The following is a 17,072-nucleotide window of genomic DNA, read 5'->3' on the forward strand; positions in this document are numbered from 1 at the left end:
CATCCCCCGAGCATCTTTTCATGTATTTTTTTGGCCATCTGTGAAACTTCCGTAAAAGCATTTCATACCCACCGTCTATTTTCCCATTGACTGTCTTTCTCTTGTTGTTCCCTCTTACATGCTCACTGCTCAGTCCTCCCATCAATGCTACTGGAAATCACTCCACAATGCCCAGTGCCAAGTTTGCCCTTAGTTTAAGGGAAGAGCATCATCTAAAGACATGCCAGTTTTATCAATTAATTTAAGCTTTTACTGTTTTCATGCCCTAGAATGCAGGAACAAAAGATATCTATCAACTACTAATGACCAAAAGTCTAAAGCTTTAACAGTGCTCTGGGAAGTTCAAGTATAAAGAGAGACGGTTTATTTTAGAAAGCATCACATCACTGCATACGTAGCCATTAAGTTATTTTCTTCACTTGAATATTTTCATGTGTACACACAGCAGTAAAATCACAGCACACCTCAGCACACTCTGAGTAGCCTTAAAGAGACAGAGCCAAAGACGCTCATAAGAAATTTAAAAAATAATTCTCTCATTAGTCCATATAAAAATAACTGGATGTTAAGAAAAGCTGAAATAAAATTCACCAAAAAATAACAAGAGTTTGGTTTGAATGGTGAGTTTTAGAAATGAGTATTTTTTCTCCTTCTCTTTAAACTTCCTAAATGATATTTTAATTTCATTTTTTAAAAGTAAATTTTAATTCTGAAATTAGTGGTGATGATTGTACAACTGCATGAATATACTGGAACACATGGAATTGCATACTTTTAAAAGATGAATTTTATGGTATGTGCATTATGTTTCAATAAAGTTGTTTTACTTTTGAAAGTGAATTTTAAAATTTAAAATACTACACTGTGCGGGCAGAGGGTGTAGGCAAACTCTCTGTACTTTCTACTTAATTTTGCTGTGAGCCTAAAACTGCTCTAAAAAATAAAGTCTATTTAAAAATACTACAGTGTATTCTTTGTTAATTTCTCAGTAATTTTATATTAAAAATTCTGGAAGGTAGTAGAATATATAAAAGCTATAGCAGGACAAGCCTCTTTCCAATTTCTTGTTCTTGGCAATGATATTTGAGGAGCATACAGCTGAAAGTGGCTTCTTAAAGCATCAGTGAAATGAGTGTCGCATATTAAAAAACTTCTGAAGGGTGACTCATATCCTATGGCAACTTATAGAGCCCCTGTGTAGAGTGATCAATGCTCCCATTATGCTTATTAGAACTAACAGTGTTAATATTGAGAGAGAAAGTATAGTTAGAGATGTCCATTCCTTTTCTTTCTAATCTGACTCAGGTTCTGGGTTCCCAACTGATGATTAGTGAAGATTTCATTGTGTTGAACTGTTTCATATAAAAAAATGAGGTTCTAGTTTAATTAAAAAGCCACAGAGGATAAATTAATTCCATTTATCAACAGCATAGTGTAATGGACGAGAGTTCTCTGGGGACTGGCTATTCTATTAGAACTTTCTATTTGAATGCTAAGCCACAAAGAAAGGGAGAACTTACAACAAATACTGCATCTAGGATGCTCAAAGAGAAGCCAGTGTGATCACCAACATAAAGGTGAAACTGTTTTGCTATAATGAATTTGGTAAAAAAATAATAGATTTCTGAATATTTGAAGTTTCTACTTTTTGAAAAAATATATAAAAATGAAATCCATTTTTATTCCCAAACTAAATGGCAACAAAAGAATATTTCTATGTTATCATCTAGTCTATGGAAAGAGACACTATTCCCAGCTTGGGATCCTAAAAGTCAGAAGTTTAACTTGCAGTGATGTGAAATCTGTTCTTGGAAGCTCAAAGAAGAGAAAATGTCTTTCTGGAGGGAAACTTGACAAGTTCTTAGGGAGTGAGGCATAAAGCACACCAATATTGGTTAGATTTCAAACTAAGGGCATAAAGAAATATTAGGTTCTCTTTTTCTTTTTTTTTTTTTCTTTTTTTTTGAGACAGAGTTTCACTCTGTTGCCTAGGCTGGAATGCAGTGGCACCATCTTGGCTCACTGCAGCCTCTGACTCTCAGGTTCAAGCGATTCTCCCGTCTCAGCCTCTCGAGTAGCTGAGATTACAGGTGCACGCCTCAACACACGGCTAATTTTTGTATTTTTAGTAGAGATGGGGTTTCACCATGTTGGTCAGGCTGGTCTTGAATTCCTGACCTTGTGATTCACTGGCCTTGGCCTCCCAAAGTGCTGGGATTACAGGCATGAGCCACTGCGCCTGGGCAGGTTCTCTTTAAGTCTGTTACTCACACCTAAATTAACTTGCTGATAAAAGCATGAAAAAGATGCTATTAGAGTGAAGATATCTATATAACCAAACATTTGCAAATTGGAGCTAGTGGCCTGCTTTATACAATATTTGCCACAACATTTCAGCACTTCTACTTTCAGTTTGCTATTTTGATAGTATTTTTGCGGGCAACATCTCATTTAAGTGGCTATTTCTCCCCTGATCATCCTTCCACGGCAGTGTAACTCAGGAGGAACACCCGTGACACATATATATCAGGCAAGACCACTCCTAAAGAACTCGTGGGCTTGCCTACTGTATATGCATCAAGCTGTCAGGGTTGACTGCCCCCAAAATGCCACTCCATTCCAGAGGAGGTGAAAAGGAGCCCACCAAAACATAAACGAAAACCCAGAAGCTGATAAAAAAGTAAGGAAGCACATAATGAAAGAAAAACAGGAAATTGACTACTGAACACTACATAATCTGTGGCTCCTCAGATTTTATGAAATCTGAATCACGAGTCACCTCAACAAAAACTAGTCCCCCCCCAACAACGTTAATACTTTGGTCTTATTTTAAAATATATTATTTTTTCTACACCATTTATTTTCCCTTCAACTTTAAGAGCACAAATTTATATTGTCTTTTTTTTGTTTACTTTCAGTCAGCATGAGGAAGGGACACATTTTCTCTTTCCATCTTACAGACAATAAAGGGACATGGCCCTGACTCTAAGAAATACAGTACTTGTGAAATAACATAGAGCATAGCACCTGGCACACAGTAGATAATAAAACTCTCACACATAGAGAATAAGACCTCTTCTGTGGAAGGTTTTATGCTTCTACTTCTTCACAGGTACTAAGTAGGTCAGTGCATACTTTCTAATTGTTTTGTTTCCTCCTATTAATATTTCCATACTAAACACTAGCCTCCGCCCTACTCAGGACCAGATGGGAAGAATATCTTGTTGTATTATATACAAGAGGAGGAATAAGACTACTATGGGTCTGCTTCTTCACTGATTAATGCTAGAGCCAACTTCTAATGTCAAAGACCTATGATATCACAACTTCCCTCAGGACGAAGTGCACCTCCTCTCTTCTTTTTGAAGTTCATGGTCAATGGGCTGCACATTTTCTTATATTTCAAAGAAATGATAGCTTAAGACGTGTGGTGGATGTACGCCATTTTATATGTATGTTTTTGATTTCCGAAAATGGAATCTGATCTGGGATTTAAATAAGAGATCAACTCCTTTATGCTCCTAAATACCAACAAGTAACTGTGGAACTGTGCAGATGAATCACACAGCAAAGTAAATTAGTGATTTCTAATGAGGAAAGATAAGAAATAACGTAGTCGAAGAAGTCACAGAATCAAGAAAAATAAAATACATTTCTTAAACTAAAAAAAAAATCACCCGGCTGGGCGCAGGGGCTCACGTCTGTAATCCCAGCACTTTGGGAGGCTGAGGCGGGCGGATCACAAGGTCAGGAGATCGAGACCATCCTGGCTAACACAGTGAAACCCCGTCTCTACTAAAAATACAAAAAATTAGCCGGGCCTGGTGGCAGGCGCCTAGCACCTATAGTCCCAGCTACTTGGATGGCTGAGGCAAGAGAATGGCATGAACCCGGAAGGAGGAGCTTGCAGTGAGCAGAGATCCTGCCACTGCACTCCAGCCGGGGCAACAGAGCAAGACTCCGTCTCAAAAAAAAAAAAAAAAAAAAATCACCCTGCACAACAAGGAAATAGAGAAGTCTAATAGACTTTGTAACCTCCCTAGAGATGTGGTAAAAGCCTCATTGTCTGAGTCACAGAAAATTATGCTGGGCCAGGCTTTCACAAACACACTGTAAAGTCATATATTGGCCAGAGGGTGTGTGTTGGTGATGTGGGGGAAAGAGGGAGGGAAGAAAGAGAAGTTTAGTGTTAGCATGTTGAGAATGTCTTCCTAGCTCTCCTGTTCCTAACTTTGATTTCTACTTTCCTAAAGAGAAAAGTGTGTAACATCTAACTAAGCTATTTTCAACCTACTATTTTTTTTAAAGGGAGAGAAACTCTGCTCTAAATTAACTAAAACAGAGCAAAAAATACCCCACAGAGGAAATTAACTGGCAAGAATGAATTAGCTACATTTATTTTTTTTTAATCTCTGCCAAGAAAGTGTGATAAATCCAATCATCAACAGTTTCCCTGTAAGTTACCGGAAGGAATTTTGCAGGAAGAAAATAAAATGGGAATATAAAATCAAAATGTTCTGATCACTACTAATAAAAACATATATTTTAGGACTTATTCAATGTAATATATTATGATAATTCTTATTTATTTGGTATTATTGAAGGATGATGTTAACTAAATCCCCTATCCCTATCAGTATCAACATTTTTGAAAATTAAAGCATTTTTGATGGGAATTTTTCTATAATAGATTATATACTGAATGGAATACTGGATGTTTCAGGGCCATTGCTATTAAGCTTTGATGCAATAAAATTATGTCTTGAGGAGAAACTGAAGTAAATATATAACAGTCTGTCCCTCTCGATGGCCCTCTATTTTAAAGTATTTTGGTGCCTATTTTAAAGTAAGTTTTCTGCCTCTTCCTTTCACATTTCAAGTGTCTTATTAGTTAGGTGAGTCTGATTTTCATAATTGCTTCTCCTTTCTAATTTATTGCTTCTTGTGCTTATGAGATAGAAAATTAGATAATCAAGCATGATAGAATTATATGTAAAGACAGAGTCACTAGATGTTGAGCAAGAGCCTAAAAGGAGTTTAGTGCAGAGGACGGATGGCATCTGTTTAAGCTGCTTTAGCTGTTGCTTTTGCTTATATCTAGGTGCTTTGATGTGTCCTAGACAGATGAGGTTATTGTACAATTTATCTATTGGTAAATCCAGGTATTTTTCTACACTAAAAAGAATAGAGGTCTTCTGTCTCTTTACTTTGCAACTCAGAGTCACCACTTTGTACCATACCTGAAACATCAGCACTCACAGCCTCATTATGGACATTCTTTGTAAGTTTAATTTCCTCCATGGCCATGACTTTGTTAAACGTCACTGAAATAAAAAGTACAGCATGCAAATCTATGAGCACAAAGCTTATGAAATTGGCAGGGGGAGTGTCCCACTGTTATCAATTCTGTCCCGTATCCTCCATTTCTGTGAAAGAAAGTACATTACCTTTCATCATGTTCATCACATAATATGCAAAAAAATGGAAGAGATGGAGGAAACAAAGTGATACCTGTAATAAAACACTGACATTATTATTGCTTTTCACACTCTCTAAAAACCGCACATTCACTGAATTACAGTCTCCATCAAATTCCTGACCCTTATCCTGATGGAGAAATTTACCCACCTGAAAAGGAAAGGTAGGGTTATTTCAGGGACGCTTTCCTTTTTAGTATTAACAGAGGCAATGTTTATACTGAATGAAACTACTTAATCCCTAAACTATGCATAAGCAAAATATATCTTGCCAAATTTACAACCCTCTCACGTTGCATCTATTCTATTTCAAAATGATCTCCAATACCCGAAGATTTGTATTGTGTTATTACAGTATAATTTCTCATCATATTCTTAGGATAAGAGAACAGGTTGATAAAACAAGATAATGATAATGTTTTCTATTGTTCCTGTGTTATTTTCCCAATAACTCAGAAGTTTTCACAGATACTCATTCTTACAGAGGTTGTTTATTAGAAAAATATATCCTGGATTCACAACCAAAGGCAAAAATAATTTCTGAAACATTTACATTTATATAAAGTCAATTTTTGCCCTCCTGTATTGTCAGTTATGAAACATTTCCATTTTTAAGTTTTGTTTCCTTAGAAAAATTAAATTCCATATGCTTTTCTAGCATATGCCCATAGGTTTCTTTGAGACCCACCTTCCTACTTGATATGAGTAATCACCTAAATTGTCTTAATACCTTCATGTCATTTTTTTTAGTCTTTCTTATACTTTTTCTAGGACTAACCCCATTTTTGAAGCATTCATTTATCTGCATTTCCATAAACTAAACTTCTGACTTTTGGAATTTGTGTAGCTTTTACAGCTATTTCTTACAATATTTTGCCATGAAGATTGATTATCTTTTCCCTGCATATTTATAGCCATGTTCTGACTGCCCTCCCCTCTAAGCCTGGAAACTCCCATATTCTGGAATGCTGGTTGTTTGTATTAAGCAAGCCATGTGTCCTCCTACTTGCACATCACAGTATAAAGTATTTCCTTAAACTCAAAATATCCTTTTATTGACCTCTTCCATCCCAAAGTCTTCATCTGTTAAAGACTCACATTATCCATGAAGAATCTCAAGTAGAAAAGATCAAACTCAATACTTTCTATTAACATTACAAAAAGTAACTCACTTTTAAAAGTCCTAAATGTATTACTTCCATCCCTCTCTTAATATTACTGAACTTATTGCTGTGACAACACAGTCTCCACATAAATGTAATGTCTCCATTTGGACTTCACCAGATCTATCCCAGAGGTTCAAACTACTGGAGAGGGTCAAGCCACTTCCAGAAAACTATCTCTATGTCCCATGTGTCTCCGTCCATTTGGGCTGCTATAACAAAATGCCATGAATTGGGTAGCTTATAAACAACAGAAATTTATGTATTTCTCATTGTTCTGGAGGCTGGAAATTCCAAGGCTCCAGATTTGGTGTCTGGTGAGGGTCCAATTTCTGGTTCTTAGATGGTGCCTTCTTGCTGTGTCTTCATGTGGCAGAAGGTACGAGGGAACTCTCTTGGGTCTCCTTCATAAAAACATTAATCCCATCTATAAGGGCTCTGCCCTCATGACCTAATCACCCCCCAAAGGCTGTATATCCTAATACTATCACCTTAAGGGTTAGCATCTTAACATATGAATTTCAGGGGGTGATGCTAACGTTCAGATCATGGTTTTACTTTTCATTTTGCTTGCCTCTGAAACATAAGCAATAACATTAGTGGTTCCTTATTCAATTTTGATTCCTTTTATGTATCTCTTAGCTGCTTCCTTGGCTTAATTGCTCCATGTTGCTCACCTTAAATCCCATCACCCTAGAGAACTGGGTATTTTGAAGCTTCACTACCTTTTTCTTTACCACTGTCATATTGCTGTGAATGGCACATTATTGCTTCTGAGTGAAATTTCCTGGGCCTGGCTTACAAATGCCCTCTGTTGGATTGGTCTGAAATCAGTTACACATTTTCTTTTATAGAATCTTTTGCCACTGTATACTGCAAAGTCTTGCCTGTGACTTTGTCCTTTACAATCGACCCATCTAATAATGGAATATTAGTAAAGAGATAGGAAAACATATCAATATAGTTCACTATGTAAAAGAATGTATTCCTAATCATTTTATGCCTACCTATGCTGACTTTTACAGTGCTCTTATTTTTTTCCATTTAATCCAAGTCATCAACTACTCACTGAGTGCCCACAAAGCCCACAATATCAAACTACACAAACAGAGGATAGAAAAAGAAGTCATAGGCTGTCCTCAGTGATTTTACAACCTCAACAAAAGCAGGACAGAGGATGCTCCAGTATTGGAATATAAAAAAAACAGAAACTTTGGTTTTCCTGATCTTCTAAATAAAACATAATAGCCTATAAGCATTCTTTGACTGAGTATACACCAATTTGACTATTTGTAAGTGAGTCTCTGAGATTGATTATGTGTATGACACTGGGTATACAACAAGTAGCAATTTGCAATTTTGTTGAAGAATGATTCTCATAACTTAATATCAACATCTGAATCTCAATATACTTTTGTTATTCTCTACTCATACTGCATATTTTTTTTAGGGAAAATTATATGCTGGAGTGAAAAGAACAATTTGGGAAGGAAGAAAATCTCTAGACATGTCCTCAGAAAATCTCAACAGTCTACAATATACCATACTTTTTATTTTTCTTTTCTCACACACCCTTTCTTTTGCCAATTTCTTTTAAATAGTCTCCCCCAAATGAAGCAGTGCTATGATAACAAACTTTGATCATTTTACGTGGTGTATCCCAAGGCTGGTGATATGGTTTGGCTCTGTGTGCCCCCGACAAATTTCACCTTGAATTGTAATAATCCCCACGTGTCATGCCATGGACCCAGTGGGAGGTAAGTGAATCATGGGGGCAGGTTTTTCCCCTGCTGTTCTCGTGATAATGAATAAGTCTCATGACATCTGATGGTTTTATACAGGGGAGTGACTCTGCACACCCTCTCTTGCCTGCCGCCATGTAAAACATCCCTTTGCTCTTCCTTCATCCTCCACCATGATTGTGAGGCCTCCCCAGCCAAATGGAACTGTGAGTCCATTATACCGCTTTTTCTTTATAAATTACCCAGTCTTGGGTATGTCTTTATTAGCAGCATGAGAATGGACTAATCAGCTGGGCACTCAAAGATGAATCAGACACTGCCCCTGCCATGGAGGAACTCAGTCTTGTGTTAAGTGTTGTCTGTTTGGGGTGAAGAGAAGCTAATATTAATCAATCTTATCCCATTCCATTTAATTTCAGGTATCGCGAATCTATGTGGAATTTCAAAGATCTTTCATGCCTGTGTTTTGCAGGGAAAAGTGCACTTTTTTTCAGATCCGGAAAAGGTGTTCTCATTCTACTTAAAATCCAGGATCTTCCTTTGAGTACTTTGTTTTTTCTGCCTGGGACAATGTTTATGGTTTTTTTTTTTCTTTCCCAAAGCTTATTTTTAAAACAAAATTTTCATGATATGATATATGTTAGACTTTAATCCTTTCTCTAACTCTTGGTCTGAGTTCTTTTCACCTCATTTCATTTCTCTACTGTTTTTCATCATGAACCTCTTCCCATAAGTCTTCACATTAGATTTCACATTTGTATCATGCCCTATTTAGTGACTACAGGATTAGACACATGTTGCTGAAATCTATTGGGCACTGGGTATGACATGGTTAAAAGTTAAAATTCCCAGCACAGTATACCTTCTTTTTTTTTCTTTTGAGATGGAGTCTTGCTCTGTTGCCACTCAGGGTGGAGTGCATTGGCGCGATCTTGGCTCACTGCAACTTCTGCCTCCTGGGTCCAAACAACTCTTCCATCTCAGCCTCTCTAGCAGCTGGGATTACAGGCATGCACCACCACGCCCGGCTAATCTTTGTATTTTTAGGAGAGACGGGGTTTTGCCATGTTGGCCAGGCTGGTCTCGAACTCCTGACCACAGGTGATCCTCCCACCTCGGCCTCCCAAAGTGCTGGGATTACAGGTGTGAGCCACTGCGCCTGGCCAGTATACCTTCTTGAATAAAGAGTAAACTTATCACAAAATGATGAGTTTTGTTCTTACTTCAATATACAGTAGGTTCATATTTATATACAGTTTAAAAGGTCTTGATTTTGACAGAAAATAATTCTTCTGGGCAGTTCTAGCACACAATTTGTCTGATGTATTGTGAAAACAAGAGCTCTACCTCTGGGAATGAGAGAAGGGAGTTTAAGCAGATTCATGTACAAGAAAGCCTTTACTGGTCTTTATTTGGTTATCACTGCCAAGGTTACTATAAAAAGAGTTCACAGTTTATCCATGGCTGTGTATCACAGATGTTAATTTGTTTTGTTTCACAACTCAGAATTCACTTTCCCTTAGAAATAACGTCGTACGTGGTGGTTGGGCGTTCCACACAGGTCTCAGAATGGAGGCGAACGCCCTGACTACAGGCACGTGCTGCCGCAGAACACACGTCCTGGGGCAGGTAGAATAATGGCTCTCCAAAGACGTCCACTTTCCAATTCCCAGAACTGGGAACAAGGGATCAGATGTGCTGAAGTTAAGGATGTTGCAGTCGGAAGATGAGCCTGGATTATCTGGATGGGCCCAGTGTATTCACAGGGGTCTTTATAAGAGGGAGGCAGAAATGTCAGAATCACAGGAGAGGATGTGATGGTAGAAGCAGAGGTCACAGACAGAGAGGGAGGGAGGGAGGCAGGAAGAGAGGAAGACTGGACCATGTTTTGCAGCTGGTTTTGAAGAGGGAGGAAGGGGCCACAAGCCAAGGAAGGCAGGTGGCCTCTAGAAGCTGAAAAACACAAGGAAAGGGATTCTCCCCTAGAGCCTCCAGAAGGAGCCAGGCCTGCTGACTCATTTGAGACTTCTGATCTCTAGAACTACAATTTGTGTTGTTTTAAGCCACTATGTTTATGGCACTTTGTTACAGTGCCAATAGAAAATGAATACACATTCTAGGAAAATTATCAAGGTTTCTCTGGTCAAATAATTTTGGGATACATTATTCACTTTATCTCCTCAGTGCCTACAATTTGAGAAGTCCCATGATATGGGACTTGGCTGTGTCCCCATGAAAATCTCATCTTGAATTGTAATCCCCATAATCCTCATGTATCTAGCGAGAGATCTGGTAGGAGGTGATTGGATCATGGAGGTGGTTTCCCCCATGCTGTTCTCAGAATAGTGCATTTATTTATTTTTTATAGCCCTCACGGAGCACCTCTGCTAGAGCAATGTGGAAGGGAAATGTGGGGTTGGATTCCCCCCACACAGAATCCCCACTGGGACACTGCCTAGTGGAGCTGTGAGAAGAGGGCCACTGTCCTCCAGATCCCAGAATGGTAGATCCACAGACAGCTTGCACCATATGCCCGGAAAAGCTGTAGACGCTCAATGCCAGCCTGTGAAAGCAGCTAGGAAGGAGGCTGTACCCTGCAAAGCTACAGGGACAGAGCTGTCCAAGGCCATAGAAGCCCATCTCTTATATCAGCATGACCTAGATGTGAGAACAGACGAATACATCCTGCAATAAAACATCTTATTTAACTCTGTTTAATTCAGAATCTCCCAAAGTATTTAACCATAAACATTTTCAAGAAATATTTTTTAAATATTCCTTAGAATTACTGTTCCATGGAACTACTTTACGAAATAATGTTTAAGGAGTTATGCTATGGATAATGGCAGTGGGAAGAGAGGCAGACATTCTTGCATATATTTATCTAGGCTGAAATCCCAATCACTGAAGTCACTGAATCACAGCTGAGTGTACAATATGGTTTTTGGTTTTTTTTTTTTTGAGACAGTGTCTTACTCCCATTGTCTAGGTTAGAGTGTAATGGCATTATCTTGGCTCACTGCAACCTCTCCCTCCCAGGTTCAAGCAATTCTCATCCCTCAGCCTCCTGAGTAGGTGGGACTACAGATGCATGCCACACACCTGGCTAATTTTTATATTTTTAGTAGACATGGGGTTTCACCACGTTGGCAAGGCTGGTCTCAAACTCCTTAAGTGATGCACATCCTTAAGTGATCCACCCGCTTCCGCCTCCTGAAGTACTGGGATTACAGGCGTGAGCTACCGCACCCAGCCCATTATGGTTTAATATTGAGATAGGTATTCGAATGAGGGTGGAGGAAATGAGATATAAAGCAATGAAGGAAAATAGCACTGACTCCAAGGAGATGGTCACTTAGTAGGGGATATGACATATTTACCAAAAATTATAAGCCAGGTGGAAAATGTTAACCCCTCTCTCTCTCTGTGTGTCTCGTGTGTGTGTGTGTGTGTGTGCGCGCGCGCGTGTGTGTGTGTGAGAGAGAGAGAGAGAGAGGCTAGACAGATATAAATGAGCTGCTGTAGGAGTCTGGAGGGAAAAAATAAAACACTCACTTCCAGGAACGGGAGGTATCAGAGAATAAACTGGGTTGGTGTTGAATTTATCCTTTAAGGACAGCTAAGCTATTGACCAGAAGAGATGGAGAAGAGAATATGGGCATTCGGAATTGGCAGCAACAGGGTGAGCAATCTCATCTATCACAGGCCCTCCCCAATTCAAGCACTAAGGAGTTCCTAGATGGGCCAAGCATGTCAAGCCTTGGTAAACTATGTCCCAATTGTTAAGTTCTATGTTATTAGACCAATAAAAAGAATTATTAGAAATTGGGGTTCCAGTTCTATAATAGTAAAACATCAAAATTTACCACAAAGAAATGAAAATAAAATGATACAGATTTTTGAAAATACATATACATATCCAAGTCCTTAACATAAAATTTAAGTTCTGTTTTAAATGCTCCTTTTGGGGGATGTTTTTCTGCATGGAATGAACTTTCTGAGCCTTCTTAAAATATGTGCCCCGTGAAGTTTAGACTAAGGATGCTTTTTCCTTTTCCTGGTAAATCTTCCAGTCATAGGATAGCCTTCTTCATCGCTCCTTGGACCTCTGAACTGCAGTTCAGAATTAGTCATTTATTTCAAGAAGCTTAATACTTCATCCGTGTGGATTTATGTAAACAATAGATTATGCTTTAACAGTAAACGGTAGGGGAGGACATTTTCCATGCTGACTTTAGCTTTCTGTTTGGTGTCAATTTTTGGTCTCTGTGGGAGCAGAAACTGTCTTGCTGTTTGTTCTTTGTGAGCCTAGAGTCCGGAGCAGTGCCTTATCTGTGGGAGGCATTCAGTGTGCGTCTGTTGAAATGATGAAAGGATCATGGGAATGAAATATTGGCTTCACTTGGGCCAATTTAGAAGAAAAAAAATTTATTTATTTTAATAAGGAAAAAGAAGATTAAAATGGACATTGTAGGGGTAATAAATTCAACAGCTTTTTTTTGTTGTTTGTTTGGTTGGTTGGTTTGGGGTATTTTTTGGCTTTATCCCCTAGAAGTACTAAGATGATGGTCTGCTGGAAGAGAAGCCTGTACTGTCTGTAGGCTTGATCCAAAGCTGCTGGTAAATCAAGCATTCATTTTTCTAAAGTTACATAAATGAAAGAAAGGACAGGATTTAGAGGATCCAAGGGCCTCTCTTAAGAAACATGCTCACATAAATGTGACCTGTGGAGATTGTGTGCCCCCCTCGAGTGTCTGGCAAACACCTTCTCATCTTTCAAGACAGCTCGAATGACACCTCTGGGAGGCCCGCAGGCTTCCTGTGGCAGTTGTTTATGCTGCCCTTTGTGTTCCCCAGCACTCTGTGCAAAACTCTCTCAAATATCACTAATCACACTTCACCCGGTTATCTGTTTACATATCTGAATTCAATTTGATAAAGTTCAATTCCCATTGCAATGCCCTAAGTATTTGCTAGGGCAATGCTAGATTCAAAGGTTCAATGGCAAATTCAAAGGCTCTGGTTGTTGTTTTTTTTTTTCTTGGATGGGGTCTTGCTCTGTTGCCCAGGCTGGAGTGCAGTGGCATGATCATGGCTCACTGCAGGCTCAACCCTCTAAGCTCAAGCCATCCTCCCACTTCAGTCTCCCTGTGAGTAGCTGGAACCATAGGGGTGCGCCATCATACCTGGCTAATTTTCTAAAAATTTGTGGTTAGAGGTGAGGTCTCACTATATTGCTCAGGCTAGTCTTGAACTCCTGGGCTCATACAATCTTCCTGCCACGGCCTCCCAAAGTGCTGGGATTACAAGCATGGGCCACCGTGCCTGGCCCCCTGGCTTTTAGAAGCTACTTCCTATCATGGAGGACAGACAAGATACAACTACTTACAGTTCTCTGTTAAGAGCAGGAGAACCTGAGGCAGCAGAGAGGTGACAGGAAGGAGGAAGTGACCATGAACTCCTGAACAGTATGCTTACTTCATATCCTCACCCCTCAGCACTATGTCTGGCATGTAAAAAGTTCCATGCATGTTAATGGAGGGAGGGAAGAGGAAAGGAATCAACAAAATGCCCCTACCCCATCCCCATCTCTCTGCTATTGCTTGTCAAACTAGTTACTCTAAAGTTGGTGTTTTCAAGCTCCTGGAAGAGATATCTTAGAGCACAGAGTTGATGATTCAGTCCTCCCTAGCATATAGTACAGTATACAATAATCACATTTGATGGAGACAAGTCATCATTTGTCCTGTGTTTAACTGTGGTCCCATGGCACCTATTCATCAACACTACACTCCCAGGAAGTCTACAGGAAAGAGACTTGCAGACAGGTTGCATTTGCTGAACCACTAGCACTACAGCAACCTAATTCTTAAGTTCTGTGTTATTAGACCAAGAGCTCTTCTACCATCACAAAAGGATTTAACTAGAATTTTGGTTCCCTCAGAACCTCATTTGCCATCCAGTTTCCCATTTCTCTGCCAGCTTCATCTGTGCAATTCATCTTGGGTTACGTCTGGCAGATGGAGAGAGGAATCTCATTTCAAGCCTCTGCTGTCTGTATCCCAGAGCCCTCCCGGAGCAGCCTCTATTTCACCAAGGACAGAAGAAAGGAGGGATGGGTGTGATCAGCCTCCCCAAGAGATGACAGTGTAAAGTATTCCTCAAATTTTCATCTTCAACGGCTAGTATCATTTAACTCCCTTGGGAGAGACTGCTTTGTTGCCTAGGCTAGCAATATAATCTCCAGCTATCCCAATGCCAAAATATCAATTACAGGTTCATCTGGATGATGGGATAAACTGGAGTTCAGACCACTAGAACAATGACATAAGTCAGGGGTGGGGAGACAGGGTGCCCAAGGGGATTGAGCCCCACGGTGGAAGTGAAATAAGGTGAAGTCAAATTCTTCATATCCTTGCAGATTAAGTAACTAAATTCTAAACTGCTATCTGTCTCATGAAGAGAAGTCCACCAGCAACTAAAGCGAAGCAGGTGTTCTGAAGGGGTTTTCTTTTTGGAGGTCCTAATTAGAAAGATAATATTCCCATAGCACCCCAGCTCTCCCAGCAAAATGACAGGAGAAGATTGAAAAAATAAATGATTGGTAATAACAATTAAGCATTTTACCAGTCAAAAAACATCACAGATCGTACAATTTCATTTATATAAAATATCTAGAAAAGGTAAATTCATAGAGACAGAAAGATTGGTGGTTGCCAGTGGCTGAGGGGAGGGGGAAATGGGGAGTAACTGCTTAATGGGTACAGTGTTTTATTTTGGGGTGATGAAAATGTTTTGGAAAGAGACAGAGGTGATGGTTGCAAAACTGTCTGAATATACTAAATGCCACTGAAGGCCGGGTGCACTGGCTCACGCCTGTAATCCCAGCACTTTGGGAGGCCGAGGCGGGCGGACCACGAGGTCAGGAGATCGAGACTATCCTGGCTAACACAGTGAAACCCCGTCTCTACTAAAAATACAAAAAAATTAGCTGGGCGTGGTGGCAGGCGCCTGTGGTCCCAGCTACTCGGGAGGCTGAGGCAGGAGAATGGCGTGAACCCAGAAGGTGGAGCTTCCAGTGAGCCGCGATCGCGCCACTGCACTCCAACCTGGGCAACTGAGCAAGACTCCATCTCAAAAAATAAAAAATAAATAAATAAATAAACTAAATGCCACTGAATTGTTCACTTTAAAATGTTTAATTTCATGCTATGTGAATTTCACCTGAATATTTTTAAAAGTGTTATAATTAAAGAACTAATTATTTCTCATTGCTCAACAATCTACCACTATTGGGGAAAAAGGAGGATCTTGCTTCCATTCCATAGTGATAAGAGGGATTAAATAAGTCTTTAAATTCTAGTATCAGTCATCTTTGGGGCTTTCCTGTGAAAAGCCGAGTACTTACCCGAATGTTGATAGCAGAGAAGTAATTCAAACCAATGACCCCAGATTTGCCTGGCCCATGTAGTCTAACTTCACAATCAACAGCTGCAGGAGTAGCAAGAGCAGCAACTATTTATCTGCAGCTACGAAGTGCCAGCTAGATAACCAAAAGGCAATCGAGGAGACCTGTGTTAACTAGACTCTAGAACCCTAGCCAGACCTGTGTGATGGAGGTATGTCCCAGGGAGTGGCATCTGGTGGCAGTGACATCAGACAAAGACTAAGGGTCGTTTTAATTCACTAGAATATAATGACCTTGCTATTTCCACACACTTCCAGGACAAAGAAAATAAATGTTGGCCAGGCGTGGTGGCTCACGCCTAAAAACCTAGCGCTTTGGGAGGCTGAGGTGGGTGGATCACCTGAGGCCAGGAATTTGAGACCAATCTGGCCAACATGGGGAAACCCCACCTCTACTAAAAGTACAAAAATTAACTGGGCATGGTGGCACATGCCTGTAGTCCCAGCTACTCGGGAGGCTGAGGCACAAGAATCACTTGAACCTGGGAGGCGGGGGTTGCAGTGAGCTGAGATCGCGCCACTGCACTCCAGCCTGGGCGACAGAGCGAGACTCTGTCTTGGGGGAATAAAAAAGAAAGAAATGTTAACAGAGAGCAGGAGGATCTTTAGATGAGAGGCAGCTTTTTTTCCCCTTCTTTATACTAAGATGAAGATCCAAAGCAATCTGCTGTTAAATGCAAAGAGAAGCACAAAAGCTTAGAGGGAATAAAAACACATTTAGAACAGAGGTTAAAAAAAGGACCTTGAAAGGAAACTACAAGGCTATGTAAACAAAAACATGGCTGAATGAAAACTGAGGAAAAGCAGATGTGGGCTGCCCAGGCTCACATGACACCTTCCCCTTTCACTCCCGCATGGCACAGTCAGAGCCATGGACAAACAGGCCCCCAAAGCCCTCCCCAACCAACCTCCGAACCACTCACCTTGCCTCATGCTCTAGTTCGTGATAAACCTGGAATCTTCCCGGTTTGAGGTCAGGTATGGTTCTCCTACTGTGGCTTTGTCTCACCTCCCAGACTTAACACAACACTTAGCTTTGAGCACTTGCTTTCCTTGACCAGGATTTAGACGTTTCTCTAGCATTCTTCCTCCGTCGCTTCTTCCTCCTTCAGCCTAACCCAGGATGTCCCTCTACACCATGTGCCTGTGCAGGCATAGGAAAGTGCTCAGCTCTGTTTTGGTGTAGCCTTCCTTTTCTCGGGTGCAGTCCTCAAGACCATGCC

The 17,072-nt window shown here is 40.1% G+C and overlaps 1 protein-coding gene across 3 annotated transcripts in view; it reads right to left on the reverse strand.

Moving 5' to 3' along the window:
* Positions 1-17,072, reverse strand: part of CRACD (capping protein inhibiting regulator of actin dynamics) — a 279,184-nt gene that overhangs the window by 127,610 nt on the left and 134,502 nt on the right. The window contains exons 1-2 of one of the 3 annotated variants that reach the window (XM_054553970.2): positions 5,448-12,236; positions 5,241-5,324 (exon numbers count right to left, since the gene is read on the reverse strand). The exons of the other annotated variants lie outside the window; for them this stretch is intronic. Coding sequence (XP_054409945.2) covers positions 5,241-5,324; positions 5,448-5,463 — 100 coding nt within the window. The 5' untranslated portion in view covers positions 5,464-12,236. Of the gene's footprint in view, positions 1-5,240; positions 5,325-5,447; positions 12,237-17,072 lie in introns of those variants that run through there. 3 annotated transcript variants of the gene reach the window in all.

Source organism: Pongo abelii, chromosome 3 (genome assembly GCF_028885655.2).
Source record: "Pongo abelii isolate AG06213 chromosome 3, NHGRI_mPonAbe1-v2.0_pri, whole genome shotgun sequence".
Taxonomy (NCBI): Eukaryota; Metazoa; Chordata; class Mammalia; order Primates; family Hominidae; genus Pongo; species Pongo abelii.